At 44.1% G+C, this 24,953-nt stretch overlaps 1 protein-coding gene and 1 long non-coding RNA gene across 5 annotated transcripts in view; both read right to left on the reverse strand.

Moving 5' to 3' along the window:
- Nucleotides 1-10,302, reverse strand: part of atp2b1a (ATPase plasma membrane Ca2+ transporting 1a) — a 30,926-nt gene extending 20,624 nt beyond the window's left edge. For 3 of the 4 annotated variants that reach the window (XM_058076741.2, XM_058076738.2, XM_058076742.2), the window contains exons 1-2: nucleotides 10,222-10,302; nucleotides 1,611-2,090 (exon numbers count right to left, since the gene is read on the reverse strand). In XM_058076741.2, coding sequence (XP_057932724.2) covers nucleotides 1,611-1,803 — 193 coding nt within the window. In that variant the 5' untranslated portion in view covers nucleotides 1,804-2,090; nucleotides 10,222-10,302. Of the gene's footprint in view, nucleotides 1-1,610; nucleotides 2,091-10,221 lie in introns of those variants that run through there. The other variant, XM_078787253.1, reaches the window with a different exon arrangement.
- A 5,937-nt stretch (nucleotides 10,303-16,239) lies between these two features.
- On the reverse strand, nucleotides 16,240-24,637 carry LOC144894479 (uncharacterized). Its single transcript, XR_013625095.1, has 3 exons — nucleotides 24,467-24,637; nucleotides 17,624-17,655; nucleotides 16,240-16,825 (listed from the first exon to the last, which is right to left on the reverse strand). It is a non-coding gene; the product is annotated as an uncharacterized LOC144894479 (long non-coding RNA).
- Between the last annotated feature and the right edge of the window lie 316 nt (nucleotides 24,638-24,953).

Here is a 24,953-nt window from a genome sequence, read left to right on the forward strand (position 1 = left end):
ATTGGATTTACTTGCCCGAATTTTGTTTTAACTTGCCCCGGGCCATCGGTACATCGTTATTGTCGAGCCCTGTTTTACTGTAGAAAATCGGAAACCAAGCACTGAAAAAGTTTGTATATTTTTCTGTTTTTAATAAATGCGTTTTTTGTTTTTTTTTTGGAAAACCTGATGCAGCCCAGCCTTCCCCAGACCCTAGCTCCAGTGGCCCCCAGGTAAATTGAGTTTGAGACCCTTGGTGTAGATTATGCCGTGCGAGGCGTCCACGTATCGGTCGCACCCCATGGCCAAGCAGTCAACGCATTCCTCCAGTCAAAAATATGTGTGTATATAAGTATGGATGCATGTATGCATACATGTATGTATGTATGTATGTATAAGCTGCTGCAACACCGAAGTTGAGTACAACTTGGATGAAGAAAATGAGCTTGGAAATGTGGCGGATTAGGAAGAGATTGGCCTAAGAGGTTTTTGAGACGTAAAACGTCCAACTAATTAGAAATCCCTTTTCAATTGTCAAGCGTCTGTAATCCCGCCGGCGATGACGAATGAGCCGAATGGAACCGTTAAAAAAAAAAAAAAAAAAAAAAAAAAATCAAAGCTCGGCGGTGTTGAGAGCGTTTGGGATGTTTCGCGGCACGGGGGCGAGGTGAAGCAAGTGCGCGTCTCGGCTCATGTCACTCACGTTACAAAAGTATGACAGGACTCGTTAAGACCCCCCCCCCCCCCCCCCCCCGAGGATGACACGGTCACATACGTGTTAGAACAACTCGCGCCTCTCCCAGCAGACTCAGCCATTCCTCTTCGTGCCCGCCACAATCGGTGTGCCACGTACGCTCGCCGTGTCGTTAAGGTAACCAGAGATGATTTGTGCTATTTGTGTGGGGTATTTACGGCATTCCCTCTGGCGAGATGAAGCCGAGGGAATTTTTTTTTTTTTTTTCCCTCCTCGCTTTGACACTCTGCATACAGAGGACTGATGCTGCGACAGTGAATACGCGGTGCCGTTTTAATCTGGGATCAAACTGAAAATCCTCTCCCATAAGAGTTCAGTCAAGGTCATACTGGCGATTAGGCACTAGACTGTCTATAGAGAAACGCTGAAACAGAGAGCTCACGAGAAGCAGGAATAAAACAAAAAGGGGGGGGCTGAAGCTCCAATGTCGCCAAACATCACATCTTCAACAACATGGTGACGGCAGACCGAAAATTCACTCACTCCTTCCACAACACGTTTGAGCCATTACTTGGCGACCGTGAAGCTGTTTTGGTGTCCCACATGTGGGACATGAACCTGGCCGGGGCCTGGTGCTGTGCCCGGGCGGACAGCTGGTCTGTCTGAGACGCCCCGCACCAGAGAGGCAGAGGTGAAACAGGAGAGAGGGGCCTTGGACGGGCCCTGAAATAGAGCCGGAGCGGCGCAGGTCAGAGCATGGCCGCCCCCAGCCACCTGTCTGACATATGAGTTTTCCAAGGAAGTGATGTCAAGGTGTCCGATGACGTATGCGACGCGGCTTATGACAAGCCTCCGAAACTATGCGCACACCGCATTAGCATCCTGTCAACAAAACATCAACGTTGAAGCGCTAAAGTGAGGTGGAGGGCTACGTTACCATCTGTAGGTGAGGTTTTTAACCGGCTGCAGAATCCTTGAACGTCCCCGTATGACTCCCCGATTTTGTTTAGCCCCTCCGCGCCTCGCAATTCCATGAGGGAGCGCAGTTCTTTGAGCGTGCAGCCAAACTCTCCATCATGGTTCGCCTCCACGATGGAGTTCTTCACCCCGCTGTACGAGTTGTTCGCCATTGTCTCGCAAGCTCCTCGCGCTAATGCAAAGCTTCAAGGTACCAGTGGAGGGGGAGAGAATAAAAAGTCTCCGGGAAAAGCTTAAATCCTCACAAGCGCGCACAAAGTAGTAGCGCCCATAAAAAAGGCGACAGGGTCGTCAGAGGCAGCTGGAGTCATGTGGCGGCAGGTCGCAGGTCGGGGTCTTTACAAAAGCAGCCATTTCTCTCGGAGAGCTGAGTCTTCCTGGCCCTTCATGGCAACGGAGGAGAACTCAGAGAGCCAGAGATCGCCGTGCGCCGTCGGATCTGAAAAGAGGAGCAAACATACCGTCAGCAACGCCGCACACGTTGACAACAAAGAACCGGTTCGATTGTAAGCGCTCAGACAAAAAAGGTGCTCATCCAACGCCGCCGCGGTGGTTTGTACTAATGCGTTCTTCGCGCGGACGTGTTCTGTCATGTACAGAGGTCGCTCTCTGGGAAAAAAATTCCCTTCTCTGCCGGTGAGCTGGGACCAGCTGAATGATTACTTCAGGAAAAAGCCTGGCGTTAAATCTAATTAAGACTATCTGCGGCATCGGGGAGCTCCATGGTGCTCAGCGCCAGGGAGCCCATTGTAACCGGCGGCTGGCGCCCATTCAGCCTCTGTATGACTGACACAGCAGGCCTGGTTCATTCAGAGTTGACTGGATTTGAATTCATTTATGGGTTGAACTATGCTCGTCTAAAAGGTCAGCATCTCTGTGAGACGGAGCTCCTCGGAGCTGTTAAACGCAAATAAAAAGAAACTCCAAATATGTCACGGTATAAAACTCGGCGGACGCCGCGCAATAGCAAATGTAGCCCACATCTCGCAGCTTGTTCCATTGAGATTCTTGGAAACTATTCTGTCACATGTTGAGATTCTACTTGGTGCCATCTGCTATGGAAAAAACAGGACAGAATTTATTATTTATTACGCGGCAAAGTTGCCGGGCCGGCTTGTATTACCAAAGTGGGAGCTTATTAGCGTGCGTGGATGGGGAAACATGCTTGTCAGCTCAACCGATACCAAACCTGGAAACCTCATATCACAAATATACAACATAAGGTGGCCAGAAATATTTCAATATTGAATATTGATCAGAAATCACTCCACACTCTTTATTGTTCTCTGGTTCTACCATATCTTACTTATTGTGTGGAAGTAGGGGCTAATAACTATAAAAGCAATCTTCACGCTAAATGTACTGCAAAAAAGGTCAGTAAGGATAATGCATAATGCCGCCTACCGAGAACATACTAACTCCTTATTTCTGAAATCACAAATACTTCAACTTGCTCATATAGTTCATCTTTAAAACAGCTAAAATAATGCATAAGGCTAAAAATATCCAATTAGCTAAAAAATGTCATCCAATACTTCTCAAGAGAGGAGAAATATGATCTCAGGGAAGAAGTACATCTGAAACACTTGTATGCTAGGACTATGTTAAAAAGCCATAGCATTTCAGCATGTGGAATCAAACTATGGAATGGATTGAGTAAGGACCTCAAACAATGCACAACGATGAGCCAATACAAGAAACAATACAAGCAGTTGATGTTTGCTAAATACAAGGATGAAGAGTCTTCAACCAGTCATGATGTGCTATATATATATATGTATATATATATATATATATATATCACTATATTGACACTTACTATGGTACCCATTATGTCATTGTATGGTCATTTCACCTCATACTTCGGTACATGAAAAAAAAAAAATACTGAAAGCAGGAAGTTAACAAATGTAACAGTTACTGATTGTAAAAGTACCAGATGGAGGGGTAGGATTTAATAAGCTTTGCTTCTTCCTACTCCTTTTGGACATGTGGAACTGTGACCTGATTATGTGATGCATTCAATTGTAATCTGATGTTCAAATGAAATAAAACAATTACCATTACCATTACAAGTTGAATCCTTCTCGCATGCGCCTCACATGTAGTTTCGCCTATTCAGGCATCCTTTTCTGAAGCAAACTGAAAAATGCAGGCATTCATGAGAGGAAGGGGCCAATCCAGTCAGCTAAAAATATCTACCAGCACAAGACTGCAAAGGTAGGTGACACCTCACAGCATCACGCACAATCCTAAACAACGCACATTCAATTACCGAAAAACAATTAAGACAGTGAATGCCACAACACGTTGGCATGTGTCGGGTTTGGGTTTGTCCGACACTTTGGCATGTGTCGGTTCGGGTTTGTCCGCACCCAAAACCAGCACTATTAACGGTCCATTGTGATAACATCAGTTGAAGTGATGGCTTAGCATGCTTACATGTATACTGTAAATGTATCACAGCCTTTCCTCCATAATGATGCTAAAAGCATTCAGTGATGCTGGTGGCTGCCCACACGGTGCAAACGGGTCAGTCAGGAGCAATTAGCGGTTTTGGTATCTTGCTCAAGGACACTTGGAAAAACTCCTCTTCAAGCCGAAGATCAAAGCGGTAACCATCCAATTAGCAAAGGAACAGCAGGCTTTTTTTTTTTTGCAGCGTCCATTTCAAATGCTGCACCTCGACCGGACGCAATTCTGGTTTGCCCGTGGGGCCTCCGCCGCGACACCTCGGCCCTGCGGGGCGATGGGGATGTGCCGACATTTGCTCCGCTGCGACAGTTTCGGGTTGCGGAGCCGGTCACATGTCACAACAGCGGAAAATCATTGCGATTGGATCTCAGCGCCCGGCAGCTGGAGTGGTATGGTTGAGTGACAGCGACTGGGGTTAACCCTTTGCACGCCACCGACGGAGACACTACCTCCACTCCGAGGCTGCCACGACACACGGTGCGGGTGGAAATCTGCAGAGAGGGGAGACAATTTAAAGGAATAGCGCCCAGCGTCTGCAGAATAGTCTTCATTCTAAGGAAAACCCTCCGGCCGTTTGTGCACCTCCGTTAGCCAACAACTCAAAGATAGCGATTCTCGGGATCCCTCCACAATGAAGCCGCCTAACACGAGAGGCATGGTGGTATTTTTAGCTTTTCCCCGACCTGCCCCTCCCACTGCCTCTAGCCTGCCGCCGAACTGGGTCAGGCCATGTAAATGTGGAGGGTACAGAGCAGAGGCACCCGGCTCTCCTCTCGCAGCGGAGAGATACTTCATCGCGAGCACTGGAAGCTCTACGAGGCTCTCCGATGCTATCGGGTTGCCAAAGAGCGTACGAAGGCGCAGTGGGGGGTGTCGGCAGTCAGCACACACTTTCCATATTCCAACCCCTCCCCTACTGAGATCATAGTGGGACATATGAACAAATATCGATGAGGTATTTCCTGGTCATGGTGGAGTGAATTTCAAATATGCTTAGCATAAAAACACATTAAGGAACATCATGTTTACACTTGCACGTTTTAACATGTCTGAAAATGTGCAAGCAATTTATGATATTCTTCACTTCCTGTCTTTTAATATGGAAAATAAGGACTAATGTGTTATAATGCATGGATTGCTTATTAAGTAAAGAAAATAAATACAGTGGTGATGGCTTTACGACATTCCGTGGTACAAATGCGCCCCCATAAATTAAAGCTTAGATCCGTTAAATAACAGACTAGCCCACACGGCGGAAGAATATACTACATGTGGCGTCCAGATCCTTGTTGGGAGATGGAACTAATCGATGTGATCGCTCACTTTTATTGGACATGTTGCTCTGAAATCATATTGATACAGGATAGTCAGCATAGCTAACGTGGGAGTCGGGACGCTGCAGCGTAATTCGGGGCTAAATTGGTGGCGGCGCGCCAACTGAACATCATAAAAACCTCATAGAGAGGAGAGGTGAACCCAACAAATATTAGCCTTTTGGTCTTTTCGCCACTCGACTGCCGTGACTATCATTGGGTAGGATCATGCTCATATGAAAGTGAGAGTAAGAACTAAGCAGTCGAGTGGTCTCATTATTAAGATGGAATGGTTGCTAAGGTTGCTAATGCAGTGGCTGGAAGACCAGAACCAAGGCTACAGGCTAAAGCAGTGAAAGTGAAGCGTTTATGGCCCATAAGGGATAGTTGGTGTGGTTTCAGCCTTGTGCTAATTTGCATAACCTTAAAATAGAGGAAAAACTGCTAGCACAAGGCAGCTAAAATTTGCACATATGGGGATTCACCGACTCCACCTATAAAGCCCTCTAAAAAAAATGAAATCCATGATCTGCATATACTGTATATTAAGCTACGGGGGCGTTGATATTGTAGGAGCTAACAATGAGTACCGTATTTTCCGGAATACAAGTCACACTTTTTTTTGTAAGTTGGCTGTTCCTGCGACTTATACATGAAAAAAACTGTTTATGTTACATAAACACTAGACACCTTTTCTGTTCATGTTGTCATGTCACTAATATGGTAAATTTTGGCTTCAAATGTAACATAAAAGATTCATTTACGTTACAAATAAATCTATGAATTGCCGATGCTCAGCAGTCAAGCATCGGCTTGATTCAGTAGCCGCTGATTTCCTCAGAAAAGCATGCGATCAACATATGCCAATCACAGCAACTTGCACTGCTGCAGCCTGCAGCGAGCCCCGCGTACGATGTAGCGTCTTCCCACCCCTTACACCGCAAACCGAATCAAACATGTCTGCCGCGTGGAACATGTCTGCCGTTTGCAACACTGTAAGGTGAGTACGGTGAGTTTCAGGAACTAACATGTCATCACCTGTACGTGCATGATGGTCAAGATGGTAAGCAAATAACAGCAAAAAATAATTGCATTCCTCCGACGAGAGGACCACCCTCGCTTGGAGCCCCGCTACCTGCTGCCTGGAAGGTGATATTCCACAGCCATCGCCCTCCCAGAGGTCCACCAGACACATGTACTCTTCCATTAAGTCTCCTAAAAGCCTCTCAGCGTCTAAGCAGGGGTGGGGAAAAAAATATTGTTATCCTAACCCCCCCCCCCCATGGCACCCCTGGCTAATACCACGCATCATAATTGTGTGTAGGCATCCTTCTGTCTCCAGAGACAATGGTAGCGGCCCGGGGCAGGGCAGCCTGGTCAGTGTATGGAGACCATGTGCTGCCCGCCCATTCAACATGCCCCCCCCCCCCGTTTCGGCCTCACCAGCTTGGCACTAAAGATTGAACCTCATTGACCTTTTTCTATACTTACTTCAAAAGAAAATATACTGTTATATTTCAGTGGCTGTTTTTCTATAAGATTTTTTACAATTTATTAAAACTGCACGCATATTTTGGCTTTGAATTTTGTGGAAAAAAATATCAAGATTATTGTATATCGATATTCAACCTGAATATACTGCAATATGAGTTATGATTCATACCATTTCAGACCTTGTACAACCTTTCAAGGCCGTATGAATATGACCGAATTGGCTGGAAGGCGAGTACTGTACGTGTACTCATTAAGTGTGAAAATGTTACACCGCCGACAATGTTATGCAGCAGCTGCAGACGTTGGCGGGCATCTTTCATCAGCGCGGCCTTTGAAGCCCGGACCTGCCCTTTGTTCTTTATGATGCGCTGTTCTAGGGCCGCTGCCCCCAAGGGCCGGTCCGTGCCATGCCATTCGCTGTCTGACCCAGTCGTCCCCGGGCCATTGTACAATGGGGTCGCTGTGTAAAGTGCGGGTGGGTGCCTTCATTGTGACACAACTGACCGACACGTGAGAGGAGGGGGGGGGGAGCGCAAGGGAATGATGACAGACCTAGAAAGATGGCTGAAGCGTCAAGTATGAGTCAATCACACGCGGTACTGCGTAATATAAGTGTCTTTAAAGTGGTTCCTGTGGCAGTGATGTCCTGTGATGACCATTTTAATGCATGCTGATTTTTGATACCGATCACCCATGACTGAAATCAGACGCTAATTTAGCAGCCACACTCAATAAAAGCGAGTAGTAGTAGTGTGCCAATGGATATAATGAATAATATGGTACCAAAACTGATGCAAAAACTGGAGCGGGAAAAAAAAATAAAAGTTTGACTGTATAACTGGCGAGGCATGATCACATGACAGTGACCCTAGTGGACACTGAGACTGAGGTGCCATTATTTTGCAGATTTTCGGGGAGTTCCACCATACGCTGCGATGTAGCTGGTGCCTAGGGGGAGTAACATTTTCATATAACCCCTACCTCGTAATGTACGAGCAAAAATGTACCATAAACACTAAAAGCCCGCATTGTGTCTTTCAATGTGGGTCTACACAGAACATGTCACTCACGTTTGTGACATACAAGCTTTCATCAGTAACTCGTCAACTAGATGTGCTACAGCAATAAAAAAAAAAGTGCATATTGACAACACTAAATGTTATTTTTGGAGCCCGGAGCTGCTCGTGAGTGTCTCCAGAGCGCACGATGCAGCTGTAAGTGGGACTGCACCACCGTGGAAGCATTTGACGTGAAGCTTTCAACCGACTGATTGCTCTCCTTTTGCCGTCAAGAGGACAGAGTATTTCATGCAAAGGCTAAATTAGCAGAAGTGCGCGGCCGCCCGTTGCTGATGCCCTGTACAAAATGTAACAAGTCTGGATTACAAATGTAAGCAGGGGTCGGGGGGAAGGCGATCCAAATGTGCCCGCGCAGCCAACGAATGTCAAACGATACGCCGCTGTGCCATAGAACCGCTTTCCAAAACAAGTTGCAACAACCACTGACTCATATCCTTTGTTTTCCCGGACAGGCAACCGGCGTCCATGCTGTCAATAGTCTGCAGCCAGGAAGATGAGAGCTATCAATCTTGAGCGACTGCAGCAGCCCGAGTCCAAAGGCCTCAGGCGGAGCAACACAATGTGTTACTGTTGGTTTACATAAATCATTAAACGTGCTCTATGTGGCTCTTTAGGCTGACAGAGACCGCAAGAAAGGATTCTTAGGGACACGATGACGATAATAACAATCATATATGAAACATACTTATTATGCTGCTGATGCAGACTTGAAAGTAAACAAACTTCATCCTCAACAGTCCTCATCTAGACTCAGCAGCTTGATCATTGATTATCATAAAATGGTGTTTTCTCATAATCAAACCTTAATTCCCTTAATTACATATTTAATTAATGTATCCCTTGTAATGATACAAGCCTATCCTTGGAAAATAACTACTTTATTCCCCTAATACAGTCATACACATTTTCTCCACGTTTTTTTCTGTATTCCCTCTTAATTTACTTCATTTTCATCCCTTTAAAGCGACAACCTCATTTTTGTAATACTTAAGTCATTCTGGTTCTAAAGCTACATTGATCATTCACCTTTATGGATACAATGGTTGATTAGGGAAGTGCTTAGCTGTCATCACATTACATCATGCCTCCAGATAACTAGAACATGTTACAGTGACATCCCCTTAATGCAGGCCAATGAGCCTCATTGTGTTTATGTGTAATGTAATTAGAAATAAACATTGCAATTGCAAATGGCTGCAAGGCAGCGTATGGTGTGTGTCCCTGCGGCGGCAAGCACCGCATCGTTTAATTGGATAAGCAGTGATCCCTTCATCTCGACACCAAAAAGGGGCTCAGCGGCTGCAAGAACCGCACAGACCGTGGAGCTTGCAGGTGACGTGAAGGAATGCAAAAAGCGTTCCAGCATCCATCAAGGTCATGGGAAAAAAGACTAACATGCCTAATGAGGGGACATTTTTTGGACCTATGGAACAGTCGTTCGGCGTTTAAGTGCTTGTTTAAAAAAAATCAAAGACCGGGGGGTTGCAAGAGTCACACTCGGGTTGAAACTTGAGGTGGTCGGGTAACTTGGCCTGACTTGGCTTGGACCGAACGCGGTGCTCCGTGGAGGAGCTCCGTGGATCACAAGTTAGAGATCAAGGGTTATTCGTTCAGGTGATCGATTTGGAATAACGCCTCGCGCGGAATGCAAAATAAGCCTAATTTATGCATAATATTCTGTCTGATTTATCGCCAATAAATAGTCAACATCATCAATGAAATCTTACAAGAGAACAGTTTCAAAAGCCCACTGCGAGCCACGCTAGCTCACATTGCTAGCCGAGTAGCTCGCAGGCGTTAGCATATGCTGATTGTAAAGAACACACAAGCGCTGCAACACACAGATTGACAGCTTGGGGAAACTTAACCAGGGGCGGAGAAGAAGGGAAAGTAAACCAGGAAGGTGCACCGGAGATTTTGCAGCATCCCGGCTGATAAGCCACCCCGGGCTGGAAGACGAGCCTGCCCAATGTCAGTGTCCATACCACCGGATAGAGGGTTAGCCGCACTAGCTTGACGTGAAGCTAACCGAGCTAACCGACCAACCGCTGCTTGATAACCGCGTCTCGTCTGAAACACTGACCGCAAAATGGGAGACTTTGTCAGCAGAAGCGTCCTCTCCAAGGCGATGGAAGTAAACCCAGGAAGACGTTGTCGTGAGGCAATTTTAAAGCATTAATGGAAGGTAGGACCAAGAGAAAATACTTACTCCTTTTCTCTGAAGCGCACCCTGAGTGCCTCTCGCCCTTTCTCACTCCCCCTCAGTCTCACAGACTCCGAGGCTCGCTCCACTGGACTGAGGTAGAAGCCCCGCCCACTGTGACGTCTCAACCACGACCAAAGAGTACAAAGTGTCGCAAGCAGTCAAGATAGTTCCCCTCCTTGACATGAATGCTCGAAAACACATTTCTCTCGAGCATTTTAAATTGGCTAATGGACAAAGTACGAGCATTGTGTTAATAAGTTAACGCTCACATATGATTATTTGCATCCGTCTATTACAAAAGGCAACGTATGAAGAGAATGCGACGATTGTATTGAATTGTCGGGATATAATGACGACGAACTTACTCCCGTGGTATAACTTGCTCACGTTTGTGTCAGATGACTGAAGGCAAAAGCGGAAGTGCACAGAGCCATCTTATCTTGCTCCTCCGTGTTCCCTTTTTCCACAACTCCACCAGGGACTTGTGGTGCGCGTCAAGGAGAGGAGGAGCTAAGATTCTGGTGTGGATTCCCATTGGCTCAACCTGCATAAGAGTCGCCTATGGAAACGGTTACGTCATGACGACCACCACCCCCAGCCTCCTTGTACTCCCACGTCGCTTTATAATAACGGGATTATTCAGGAGTTCGCAGCATCGTGTGATGTAGCGTGCGAGAATCAAGTCACCGTCGCCTCCGTTGGTTTTTGACAAGTCAGCTCTGACTCCACCTAAGCTAGTCTCTCGGCTCGTCCCCCTTGCCCCTGATCAAACCTGACGTCATTCTTTCCATGACGTAGCGTTTTTTTTCTTCTTCGCCTTTAATGCCTGTCTCTTTGTGACTGAGGAGTCTCACTCCGCATTTATTCCAGCAGTGCTACTAACATGTAGCACACTTACACAACAATACAAACAGAGCATTGCCTTTTTTTTAATATTTGGCACAAAGGCACCTTTTTACCATATCTCAGGTTGAGAACAAACAAAGGCATGTTTTACATGATGATCAGCAGGTTAAAAACCATCATTAGCCGTGGTAGATGATAAACAGAGAACAAGGCCCGCTGGGGGTCAAGTCTCGGTGTTTAATACATAATGGGACTTATCATTAACGCCTCAGCGTGCACCAGTGCTTTCGCCACACTGCAGTTCTGTAAACAAGGAGGCGGGGCCGGTTCAAAGCGCTGATGCAAAGTTTGAACGTTTTGACACATTTTTTTGGGAACGTCTGAGTCAGATGGAGACAAAGAAAAGAAAAGAAAAAGAGGAAGCTCAGGATGAAGAGGACAATGACTTCGGATTTCTGCACGTTTGCTTGTGCAAGCGCTGTCAGTTAGATTTGTCAGCCCGAAGACAAGAAATGCATAAAAAAATGACAAAAGCAAACGACTATCACATGTTTTGATAAATGTCATATTCAGCCATCTGACAGATTTTAAGTAACTTGGACCAAATGGAGAATAACTGCATCACGAGTTTGCATTTAAACAAACACGGTTCCGATTTCAATTAATTGTTTCCATTCCTGAGTCCAATTCCTTGGTCATAAAAGTTAAAAGTTATTTTTTAAAAAGTAGTATACTTGGTTTACTGCATCAATGTTGGTGTAAGCTATTTTTGATGACACCTTTAACCTTTAACACAAGTAAACAGGCTGCACGTTGGACAAGTGGTGGACGCGCAGGCCCCACAGCTAGGAGACTCCAGTTCAATCCCACCTCTGTGTGGAGTATGCATGTTCTCCGGGTACTCCGGTTTCCTCCCACATTCTCATCACACAGCAACTTAATACTCAAAGGGTAAAATAATGAAGGGGCTGCATAGTGTTCGAGTGGTTAGCACGCAGACCTCACAGCTGGGAGACCAGGGTTCAATCCCACCCTCGGCTATCTCTGTGTGGAGTTTGCATGTTCTCATTTGTGGGTTTTCTCCGGGTACTCCGGTTTCCTCCCACATTCCAAAAACATGCTAGGTTAATTGGCGACTCCAAATTGTCTATAGGTATGAATGTGAGTGTGAATGGTTGTTTGTCTATATGTGCCCTGTGATTGGCTGGCTGGCCACCAGTCCAGGGTTTACCCTGCCTCTCGCCCCAAGAAGACAGCTGGGATAGGCTCCAGCACCCTGCGACCCTCGTGAGGATAAGCGGTGAATGAATAAATGAAAAGTAAACAGGATATGGCCCTTATTTTGAAGGTCAAAAGTGCGCATCCAAGATGAAGCACTCGTGTTTAATCATGTTGGGTGTAAACCTTCCTTTGCGTGAGATCATCGTGTCAGTGTCAGTCTTCATCAAAATAAAAAATCAGCATCAAAATCAGGAATCCGAATCAGAAACATTTGAACAATCCCAAGTGAAACACCAAGTGCAGGTAGGATTGCAAGGTTTATGCTTTGCTAAAGCTCTTTATGTGCGGTTCCAATCCTGCCTCGTGCACTGCCACTTCCATACTTGATGTATTAGAATTCATTAGTCTGATATCTAGTATTGCAAAAAGATCACCTAAGTACTAAGTACTAGTATCACCCAGAGTATGAGGTGCACTTTTTTGAACAGAACGTTACCAATACTATTAAATCTGCACTTTACATTTATGACACACACTGCTGTGTGTTTATTTTTCTGATTTATCTCTCTAAATCAATTGTAAAAATCAGATTTTGCAAGGAAATCTTTGCGCTTTTCACATTAGGGAGCCCAGTCATTTAGCCCGCAGCTGTTGTCTTGTTTGTCGACTCGGGTCCTGAGTGGAAACGCGCCATATGCTCTGGAGCATCTCGTGAACTACAGTAAATGTCAAGTGCCATTAGTCCATCTGCATGCTAATGTGTCGCCTCGTGCCTCGTCACTTGTTGTCATTATTCACACACCGCCGTCATGAGCGACGGGGGAACGCCCGAAAAAAGTCCCCCTGAAAAAAGGATGGAAAAAAACAAACCGTGTTTGGAAAAGTGGTTTTCAGGATGAACCAAATTAGCTGCGGTGGTTGTGTGTGTGTGTGTGTGTGCTCTCGTCCCAACATAGGACTTTAATTGCTGGGCTATGAGACAAGCCAGCTTGACTAATAATTAAAGGTTCAAGACCAATGAGACACAATGAGAAGATGTCTGCTAAAACTTTTTTCCCTTAAATGCTACCTAAGTTTTACATCTTATAATTACCCCCCCCCCCCCAGCTGGGATAGGCTCCAGCTCACCTGAGACCCTAATGAGGACAAGCGGTTGGAAGCTGTTTCTGAATGGATTTAGGCGTTTCCTTGAGGGATGCTACGTCCCTTTGTAATCACTGCCCCCCCCCCCCCACCCCCCTAAAGCTTTGCTATAGCACAGTAAAAAAAGAGTTTCTTTCCTATGAGGAGGATTTTATGTCTCACAGAAGACTTTGTCATAGTGACACATCCATTCTCTTACGGTAAGAATGATGTGATCATTGATCTTATCACACGTTTAAATAGGTACGGTATCTACACCAGTGGCGTCATTAGGTCTATTTACATTTTTTTTAAATGTTCTTAAGCCCCCTAAATAATTTGATATTTTTTATTGATTAAAAAAAAATTATTGATTTTTTTTTACAAAAAAAATCTCGGACAAATTTCATAAAATAGGGCAAAAGCAGGCTAATAAGCAAGTCAATAAGCAGGCTAATCCTAGCCTCCTACTACTATGTCTGTTTTGGTCAAGTAGTTTGGAAAATAAATTACCTGCAAAAAATGCGACTTATATTCCAGTGCAACTTATGTAGTATGTTTTTTTCTACCTAATTATGCATTTTTGGCCTTGTGCGACTTATACTCCAGTGCTACTTACATATGTTTTTTTCTACCTAATTATGCATTTTTGGCCTTGTGCGAATTATACTCCAGTGCTACTTATGAATGTTTTTCTACCTAATTATGCATTTTTGGCATTGTGCGACTTATACTCCAGTGCGACTTACATATGTTTTTTTCTACCTAATTATGCATTTTTGGCCTTGTGCAAGTTATACTCCAGTGCGACTTACATATGTTTTTTTCTACCTAATTATGCATTTTTGGCCTTGTGCGACTTATACTCCAGTGCTACTTATGTATGTTTTTTCTACCCAATTATGCATTTTTGGCCTTGTGCGACTTATACTCCGTAGCGACTTATAGTCCAGAAAATACGGCAATAGGCTAATTAATAATATAATCATGATTACAATATAATTGATCACTGTCCACTGGACAGAATGGTTGCAGAACAGAATTGAGTATCTTTACTAAATCTGTCCAAAAGTGGGAAAGTTATATCCCGGTTCTTGTTCCTTATTAGTTTTTTGGGATTTTTTTTGCATGTCTACTACATTCATTCATATCCTGTGCATCTCCAGGGGGCTAAACCCCTCCCTTGTCCTCAGAACCTAGTGATGCCCCTGATCGACACATGGAACATTGAGCAATTCAAATCCCTGCAGAGGATGGAAAAAGTCCACCAGCAAATGTCCTGAAAACACATCTTTAAAAATGTGACGGGAAAGTGTAAGTGTCGTACCGGTGCAGCGTTGTTGTTTCTCTTTAGGTCAAAGGGAGTGGAAAAAAGAATGATACTTTTCTTCTTACTCAAGCGCCACATGAACATTGCTTCCTTTGGGTCATCTGATCGTTCTACGCAACTTTGTTGCTTGTCGCATTTTCCACTTGCTCAGCACTTTGGCGGCGGGTGGATGTTCAGAGTTGAAGTGTGTGTGTGTGTGTGGGGTGGGGGGGTCGCTGTAGGCTTCCTCCTTTTGAAGGGGGAAAAAAGTAGTGTGGCATACTTTTGACAGAGACTTATGATGTGTGAGGAGTTTCCAAAAGGGGCGGGTGAATAACACCTCAGTTTAGAAACCTGCTGGGTCTTTTTATTTTTATTTATCACTTTGGCCGAGCAGCGGCTCTATCAGTCACTGTGCAGCGGCTCTCTCGCAAATTGCAGCAACAAACCTCTCTCGGCCAGTGTGTTATTAGTCTGCCGGAATGACTGTAATCACTTTTTGTCTCCAATTAAACGATTAGTATGGTAAAAGCAGCTGGCAGATACCGACCAATGAAGGAATGAATAATACAGGTGTGTGAATATCTGAAGGGAGACCTTGTGAGTCCGTCGCACAAAGCCTCGCTTGTGTGCAAGAGGTGGTGGTCGGCAGGAAAGGAAGGCAGAGGAGGTGTTGTTGGTTTTATCGTGAACTGGGCATGTTTGTGTTTCCAACCGCCCCAGGAATTTACTGCAGGCACTCGCGAGGGCAGCCGCACGGCGAGGGCTGCACGGTCCGACGAGACAAAGGCCGGAGTTGTGCAGGGAAGGGAGGGAGAGAAAATTAAAACGTACAGACAAGGAGTTATTGTCAAAGACGCGTGGCCTAGGAATAGCAGTGAAATAAAACCAAGTGTTGTAATATATTTTTTGGCCAAACCTCCTCACCCATAGGTGGCGCTATGACAGCTTTAAAGTTAATTAGCTTCAGGAATTCAGTCCAAAATAATGATTCCCAACTTCCGGGTCGTGGGGGTCATTTGTATGGGTGACTGTGTCAAGCTTGAGCAGTAGAATAAGGACATTGAGTGGGGACTCCTGCACACAGTTGCAGATAACTGCTAGAGAACATATATATTTAGTAAAAAAAAATACCGGAGTACCCGGACAATACCCACACACGCACAGATGCGGAGACTCCAAGACTCTCCTGAATGTGTAGTGAACATGCTAACCACTCAACCACCATGCGGCCCTCAAAAAACTTGTATTTGTGCAGTATTGAGATTTTGCACTTTGTTAGACGGTCCTTGAATGCGCCACAGTTGCGTGCATCTTACATTATCACCGATTAGTGGTGAGCTTTGTCTTCCCATTTCTGCTGTTGCAATTAATTGCAATTAAAATAAACAGACATTGAGTGGGGACTCCTGCACACAGTGGCAGATAACTGCTAGAGAAGATATATATTTAGTCAAAAAAAATACAGCTTATCCTCAAACCGGAGTACCCGGACAATACCCACACACGCACAGATGCGGAGACTCCAAGACTCTCCTGAATGTGTGGCGAACATGCTAACCACTCGACCACCATGCGGCCCTCAAAACACTTGTATTTGTGCAGTATTGAGATTTTGCACTTTGTTAGACGGTCCTTGAATGCGACATAGTTGCGTGCATTTTACATTATCACCGATTAGTGGTGAGCTTTGTCTTCCCATTTCTGCTGTTGCAATTAATTGCAATTAAAATAAACATCATCCAGTTCTGTTTTGGGTGCTAATAAGCTAAATATGAGATTTTCTCCAGCGTCATGTTAACGACAACACTGGGCCAAGTTTCCACTCACGCATAATAAGTCACCTCCAGTGCAAACCGGACCTGTGAGGGAACGGTGACCCACCCACCCAGCCAGCCAGCCACCCAGCCTAATAAGTGCATCTGTGAGTGAGAGAATAAATGTGTAGCGGTTCCATAGAAGGGTGTCGGCGCGCTTTGGTTCCAGCCATCCATGCACCCATCTCGGACATGTTTTCCATGTTCTGTTTTCCATCAGTAGCCTCCATATTTGCTAGACAGGCGGAGCTGGCTTCATTCCGGCCAGTGAGCATCCAACATGTCACAGAATCTGGGGCACATAAATAGACTTGATTCAGTTACAGCAAAGGCTGAGAAACCACCTGAGATTCTGCGTTTAGATGACGAGATGAAGAAAATGGAGTGAAAGGGGAAAAAAATAACAAAAACCACAGCAGACCAAAAATATCAGGCAGAAGAAAATGAGCCCAGAGAGGAACGCTCGCCTGTGGCAAAGGTGACTTTGGGTAAATTGGAGAGAACACACGGCAATTAAAAACTGTTTTTGTAACGTTTAGGTGTTCAATTAGTTAGATGAAATTGAGTTTTGATCCGGAGAGATGTGGCCTCGCCTGCACACCGGGCACAGATGGGGCAAAGTCAGGGGGCAGATCCAATGGGAACTCGGCGCCCTTTACACCCCATTTCTTCCCTTTCGCATGGGGGCTTTTCCCCTGGGAGGCAAGAAGGGCATGGAGAGGAAGAGAGGCAGGGCGTATGCTACTTAGTGGAAAAAAACAGAGCTCAAGATTCCTACACACACACACACACACACCTTGGCCTCCTTTAGGTAATACCTTGAAAAGTCCATTGTGGATATATATAAGACTATGGGACACAGTCACATTATGATATTTATGTTCCGTCACCATTACCACAGACTGACACACCCCCTAAGCCCGATTTAGAGCCAGGGAGAGGAGGGGGTATCCACTGTGATCCTACTGTAGCAGATGGATATGTCAGATATGCCTGCATGGCTTTATAGAGATGCTTATAGAGACGCTTAGTGGTAATGTAATGACCTCTGTGTGTGTGTTTGTGTGTGTGTGTGTGTGTGGGCAATTACCCCTTTGGTCTGTCTGGGGAAAACTCACTTCGCTGCGGAAAAAAAAAAAGGATGGACTTACTTTGGTTGTCCAGTCTTCAACAATAGGATTTGTGTTAGAATAAAATGTAGATAGAATAAATATAATGTTAGTTATCACCCTTATATCAATTTGCTTAAACAATAAAAAGAGTGCTTCAATGTGCTGAAAAAGGAATGTTCCTGTGGCCTATTTCCGAGACCCCCAGCATCCCCCTATCTAAAATGTAGATCGAATTAACATAGTGTTAGTTATCACCCTTATATCCATTTGCTTAAACAATAGAAAGAGTGTTTGAATGTGCTGAAGAAGAAACGTTCCCGTGACCCTGATCCGAGACCCCCAGCGACCCCCGTGTCCCCGGAGGTGCCTGGACAGCGACCCTGCAGATGTTCATGTTAATACTGCAAGAATGTGCCAAGATAAGAACTCATAAAACAATAAAAGTAATTACTCTCACATATACACACACACAAAGACAAACAAATACAGATCGTGCAACTGCCCCCCCCCCTTAAAGTTGCACGACCATGTAGCCAACCTATGAAAAAAAGTGCAACTTATAGTCCGGAAAATATGGTATTATTACTATCATCATTATTCTTCTTCTGATTATTACTGCTACTAGTAGTAGGAGGCTAGTATTAGCCTGCTTATTGACTTACTTATTAGCCTGCTTTTGCCCTATTTTATTAATAAATAAATAAATAATGAAAAAAATAAAGATTATATTAGGAAAGCAGGAAGTGAACAAATGTAACAGTTACTGATTGTAAAAGTACCAGATGGAGGGGTAGGATTTAATAAGCTTTGCTTCTTCCTACTCCTTTTGGACATGTGGAACTGTGAACTGATTATGTGATGCATTCAATTGTAATCTGATGCATGTTCAAATGCAATAAAACCATTACCATTACATTATTATTGATTAAAAGTTTGTAAAAAATGTTGTTCTGTGTACTAAATATCTCATGTTAGCATATCTCTCGACGAACATTCCGGTGCGCTCAATAGACAACACTTTTGGGGGGTTGGGGGACAGTCCACATAGGCCAGAGCACATGATCGTCCATAGCCTAGTTAACGGCTACCCTACTTTGAGCTAGCCCAGTTCCAGAACCACCCAGCGGAGTCCAAATAAGTCATGGCAACTGTGAGCTAACCCGGGACACCTCGCCCTCAAACCGAGTTGCTGCAGTGCTGCGGTACTTAAAAAAACCTTTTCTTAATACGGCCATCTATCCCGGAAATCCCGTGTCTTAACCTTGATGGTGTCATCTAAACTACTTTCAAGGTCTGGTTGGAAAAGATTGGCCATGCTTGGGTGATGTGATCCAGCCTGAAAGCCAATCTTTCCAGTTTACCTCCCAATGTCAAACAGTAGAGTGTCAAACGTGGGAGGGGAGTGTGCGACCGAACACATTCCCCAGAGCGGTATAGCATCTTGCTAAAAAAGGCAAAAAGAACCGAGGGGAGTACCTCGGAAGAGTCTGCAAGTTGTTACTATCTGGAGCTCGGTGTTGCTGCATGAAGGCCAGTTGAAGTTCATGCTAATCACCGCCATTGTTTTCTCGGGTAAATGCGCTCTATTGTCATGTAGAGTAATAAATGCCGTCACCACTGCCTAATATTTTTACCCAACCCTTGAGTCACTTCCAATTTTCCACTTGTCTCATCGCCCATTAGTTCTCCCTCCTCGAGACATTGTCCCCGCTCCTTGTTTATGTAGGTCACAGCCCAGAAAGACACGACTGCGAAGCTCCAGGGTGGTGTGGAGCTTTTCTGGCAAGGCGGCACCAGCGGCTTGAGAGTGCAATGGGAGCATCGGTTCCGGGGGTTATGTGGCATTGTACCTGCCTCATCCATAATAGATTAGATCCAGCAATAATACATGAGACCGGTGAGTAACTTGAGGATGCGGTGGGACACGGAGACTGGACTCACTGGTCTCCTCTTCCTTCCACCTCCTCCTCCTCTTGTCGTCAGCCAATGAGCCTCTCAGAGAGAACACGACGCCACCTTGGACACCAACAAACACAGGGGTGTGCTAATAAATCTATACACGAGAGTGTAAACAAGCTGGTACAACACGGTAAAGAAACGTTAGACTCTGGTTTTGCGTCCCAGTGTGACGCCATTGATGCTAATTTAGCAAGTTAGCATCACCGTTTGTCAATACAAACTCAATGATGAAATATGGGACAATTTCCGCAGTTACATCAAAGCAGGATCATGTGTTTATTTAGCATTGTCGCCATGGTAATTGAGCAAGATTGCTTGAAATAAGTGATGGGAAACCAGGAAGGTGGTGACACATTGTCATCAAGAATCACGTCTTCAATGAAATATATATATATATATATATATTTTTTTTTCCCTTTTATTCATCATTCTTACATATTTACATGCATTTTGAAATTATTTTCTGCATGTAAAACTTTAAAATCGTGTTTTGTATTATACGCAGTGGCGACATTAGGCCTATTTTAGGGGGGCCTCATCCCCCCTAAAAAAATTATTAAAATAATGTTATAATATGTATTGATTTTTACATTGTTTTTAATTGATTTTTTACAAAAAAAATCTCTGACAAATTTCATATAACAGGGCAAAAGCAGGCTAATAAGCAAGCCAATAAGCGGGCTAAATCTAGCCTACTACTACTACACTAGTACTACTCGTAATAATCAGAAGAAGAATAATGATCATAGTAATAATAATAGGCTAATTAATAATATAATAATGATTATTATATCATTGATCACTCTCCACTGGACAGAATGGTTGCAGAGCTTGAGCAGCTAAATGCTAATTTTTTTGTAAATTTAAAGGTGGCCTAAAACAATTGAGTATCTCTACTAAATCTGTCCAAAAGTGGGAAAGTTATATCCCGGTTCTTGTTCCTTATTTGTTTTTTGGATTTTTTTTGATTTTTTTTTAATGTCTACTACATTCAGGGGGGCTCAGAACCTAGTGACACCCCTGGTTATACGTCACATATTAGAGGTCACAATTCCACATACCCAAAAAGGAGTAGGAAGAAGCAAAATGTACAAGCATAACATTGTGATACTATGACAAAAAGAATATAATTTCAATAATTGCAAAAATAGAAACACAAATGTAATGAAGTAATGATACACTGAGTCACCTAGAACTCTTTAGCCGTTAGCATATCTACACAAGTTGGTGAGCAAGCTCTAAAATATCAAAGCCCACTGGAAACAGCAGGAGGTCAATACTCAGTATAACAGTATGACTCAGTGTGTCATCTTACAAAAGCGAAACTCATCACACAGCAACTTAATACTCAAAGGGTAATAATAATAATAATAATAATAATGGAGGGGCTGCACGGCGGTTGAGTGGTTAGCCCGCAGAACTCTTTAGCCGTTAGCATATCTACACAAGTTGGTGAGCAAGCTCTAAAATATCAAAGCGGCCCCCGTATCCTTTGGTTTTACAGTCTTCCACCCTCGATTGTATTTCCAGACAAGTACAGTTTCTAGTCCTAATTGGTCTCCTTCAGATTAAACACGCTTGAAGAAATGTCGTTTAGCCGCTGACACACTATTAGCTGTCCATGATGAGCTCTTTAAAGTCGGTTAGCTTGCTACAAAGACAGCCCCGTGCCCCCACCCCGTGACCCCCCCAAACAGCTGCCTCAATTCATGGCAGTTGTTTGAAACTCAATAGCGACGAGGGCCACCCCACTTTTCCAGTAGCAATCAGTGAGCAGCACTTTTGACAGGCGACACTACTGTCTGCTGACTTGTGGGCAACAGATGGGGAGCAGGAAGACCACTGTGTGGTCAGTGTGTGTGTGTGTGTTGGGGGGGGCACTATCGACTCTCATCCTCCGTCACGCTGACAACAACACGCTTAGTCACACACCTGATGGACTGTGAGAATACTGTATATGTGTGTTTATTACAACACAAGCAAGACACTGGGTCATTCAATTACACCCCCCCTCCCCAGCAGGAAGTGCATTGAGTCCCACAGTGGAGTATGATGTCACTGCACGTTGTGAGAACCTTGAGGTGTTACAGTCCAAAAGGCTTTGAATGATTACACGGACGACGCTGGGATAAATCACCCAGAAAATGGATCATAACCACGCGAGAATATGAATCATGTTTTACTGTTAGCAATGCTACTGTTAGCTACAGTGCTAACATTACACTCAAATTTTAATAGCATGCTACATTAGCCTGTTGAACGCAACTCCCCGGCCTGCCTGACTGACAATTGGTAGGATTTTATTTTTAGACGTGTAGCGAAGCCTGTTTTTTTTTACCTTTTGGAAATCAACTTCCCAAGCAAATATTTGAGCAATCACAACGAATGAAAGTCAGTCATCTTTATGCTGGAGTGAGGTACATTATGCTGCAAACTCGTCTATACGGTATACCCACAATGTCCCCCCCCCCCCCCATTTCTTTGCAGGCTTTCTTGCTGATGAACAATGAAATAAAAAAAACAACATGTCCGAGTCGGATTGTGGCACTGATAATGCTGCAAAAATCTCACTTCCATTTGACACCTCCATTTCACACATTCCGTGTGGCTTCGGGAGAGCGTGGCGCGTGAATCCATGAGTCAAGGCAGGAAGCGTGCACTCGCAATCCTAAAATGGAAGTATTCAACGTTGCCCATCAACTATTGTCCAATCTGCATATTGCAAGGTCACACTCTTGATGATGTTAATAACCCACCTAACTATTCTACTGGCCGCTTAATCCCACTTTAATCTCACACAGACCATACATGTGTATGGGGAAGATGGTGTCCAGGCAGAGGATGAAGCAAGATGAAACATGTGGTTCAGACGTGACACTGACAAGGTCTCTCTGATTGGATCTTTGATTACCGACACTGACAAATGACTCCTTACTGGTCAAATAAATTGCTGGGAGGCGCCAATAGCACAACGTGAATCAAATCAGCAAGAAGCTTGCTTTTACAGTACAGTGAACAGGAGTTAACCCTCAATGTTTGAATTTGGCCCCTGTGACCCAACCACAGATAAACAGTAGAAAATGCATCGTTGTTGGCGCTTTTTGGAGTTTTTTTCAGAAGGTTTTAGAACCAAAATAGGTGCAGCCCATTTTAATATCGTTAGAACATACAGAAAAGAGAATATGGATGAAAATTCCCCCCAAAAGAGAAGGAAAATAAATTTCTGAGGATCACAATAGATGAAAATATGAGCTGGAAACTTCATATTACAAATATACAACATAAAGTGTTGAATAAAATAAAAAATAAAAAAATAAAATAAAATAAAATTCATTCATTTTCTACCGCTTTTTCCTCACGAGGGTCGCGGGGGGGTGCTGGAGCCTATCCCAGCTGTCTTCGGGCGAGAGGCGGGGTACATCCTGGACTGATCACCAGCCAATCACAGGGCACATATAGACAAACAACCATTCACACTCACATTCATACCTATGGACAATTTGGAGTGGCCAATCAACCTAGCATGTTTTTGGAATGTGGGAGGAAACCGGAGTACCGGAGAAAACCCACGCATGCACGGGGAGACCATGCAAACTCCACACAGAGATGCCCGAGGGTGGAATTGAACCCTGGTCTCCTAGCTGTGAGGTCTGCACACTAACCACTAGACCGCCGTGCCGCCCCGCAAAATTTGTTCTCAATCAAAAATCACTCCACACTCTTACTTATTGTGTGGAAATATGGGCTAATAACTATAAAAGCAATCTTCACTTGCTAAATGTATTGTAAAAAAAGTCAGTAAGGATAATTCATAATGCCGCCTACAGAGAACATACTAAATATGACAAAAAACATATGTGACAAGAAAAATAAATAAAATAAAATAAAAATTTATAAAAATGAATACAAATTTATACAAATTTATATATATTTATACAAATTTATAAAAATGTATAAACATTTATAAAAATTAATACAAATTAATAAAACATAAAAAATAAAAATTAATAAAATCAAAATTAATACAATGAAAAAAAAAACTATACTAGGAAAGCAGGAAGTGAACAAATGTAACAGTTACTGATTGTAAAAGATGGTACTTTTTTTAATAAGCTTTGCTTCTTCCTACTCCTTTTGGACATGTGGAACTGTGAATTGATTATGTGATGCATTCAATTGTAATCTGATGCATGTTACCATTACCATTACCACTACCAAAAAGTCAACTTTTCCTTGAAGGTTCCCTGTCTGCTTGTGTTATTGTAGTCATCATTTGCAGGAAATCCATTCATTATTCAGCCTGAAGGGCTTGAGAGCTCATCCGTGTAATTTTTCGCCACAGTTTTGACAAATGACCGCCTGTGAAATTTTCTCCACAACCCCCACCCCTGACCGCTATTAAATGTGACGGCGTGACACACTGCTTGCTTCAGACACAAGAGGAGATGTTTGTTTTTTTTTTTCCTCCCTAACCAAATCCACCAGTTAATTTTCAATATCTAATAGTACATCCCCATGGGCTTTGGCTACATGTGGTAATCCAGTGCGATGTGATTGGTGAATATCTCAATACAGTGACCTATTTTTTTTCCCAGGAGGTTAACACGGCTGACATGCCAGCATGTGGCTTAACTGATCATATCAACCTATAACAGGGATGCTCTCTTGTGTTGCAATAATGGCATTTGCTGACACTCTGGCCTTGGCGTGCGTGTCTCGGATGTAAGACAGCTTTGGAGGACAACAGCGGGCGTCCATTGCATCCGTTGGACACCATGGCAATGCAACAGCAAAGCCCGGAAGGGGGGGGGGTCCCATTGTTAATGAACAGCAGCATCATTCACAACTATGCACGGCCCCACCTGGTCTTGCCGTGTGTGTCGTCGTAACGCATCCTCGCGGGGCGGTGGGGGGACAAGGATGAAACAGGATAGGGGGGAAGTCTTGTACGTACCCTTGAGCACAAAAACACTTTATAAATAACTGAGAGACACATGCATTTGCATTCTGAGTTTGGCACACACACACACACACACACACACACACACACAGGAGTTCATAATGATATAAAGTATAACCACAAACTCAGAAAAGTTATAAAAAGAGTGTCATATTTATATTTCTCTTAAACTTTCATGAACCCTGCGGCGTATACAGCAGCGACTATGTTCTAATCTCTTGAGTTGACATCTCCTTTACTTCAGAACTACTAATAATTTTTCAAATATTGTACTGAGCTGCTCACGAATCAGTGAGGAAACGGCAGCTCTTTCTTTGACAGGAGCCGATCACCAGTGATGAGTGAACTCACCGTGAGCTTGTCAACCCACTGGAAATAGCAGGTCAATA

Source organism: Doryrhamphus excisus, linkage group LG2 (genome assembly GCF_037039965.1).
Source record: "Doryrhamphus excisus strain RoL-2023G ecotype Guam linkage group LG2, RoL_Dexc_Guam_v1.1, whole genome shotgun sequence".
NCBI classification, from domain to species: domain Eukaryota; kingdom Metazoa; phylum Chordata; class Actinopteri; order Syngnathiformes; family Syngnathidae; genus Doryrhamphus; species Doryrhamphus excisus.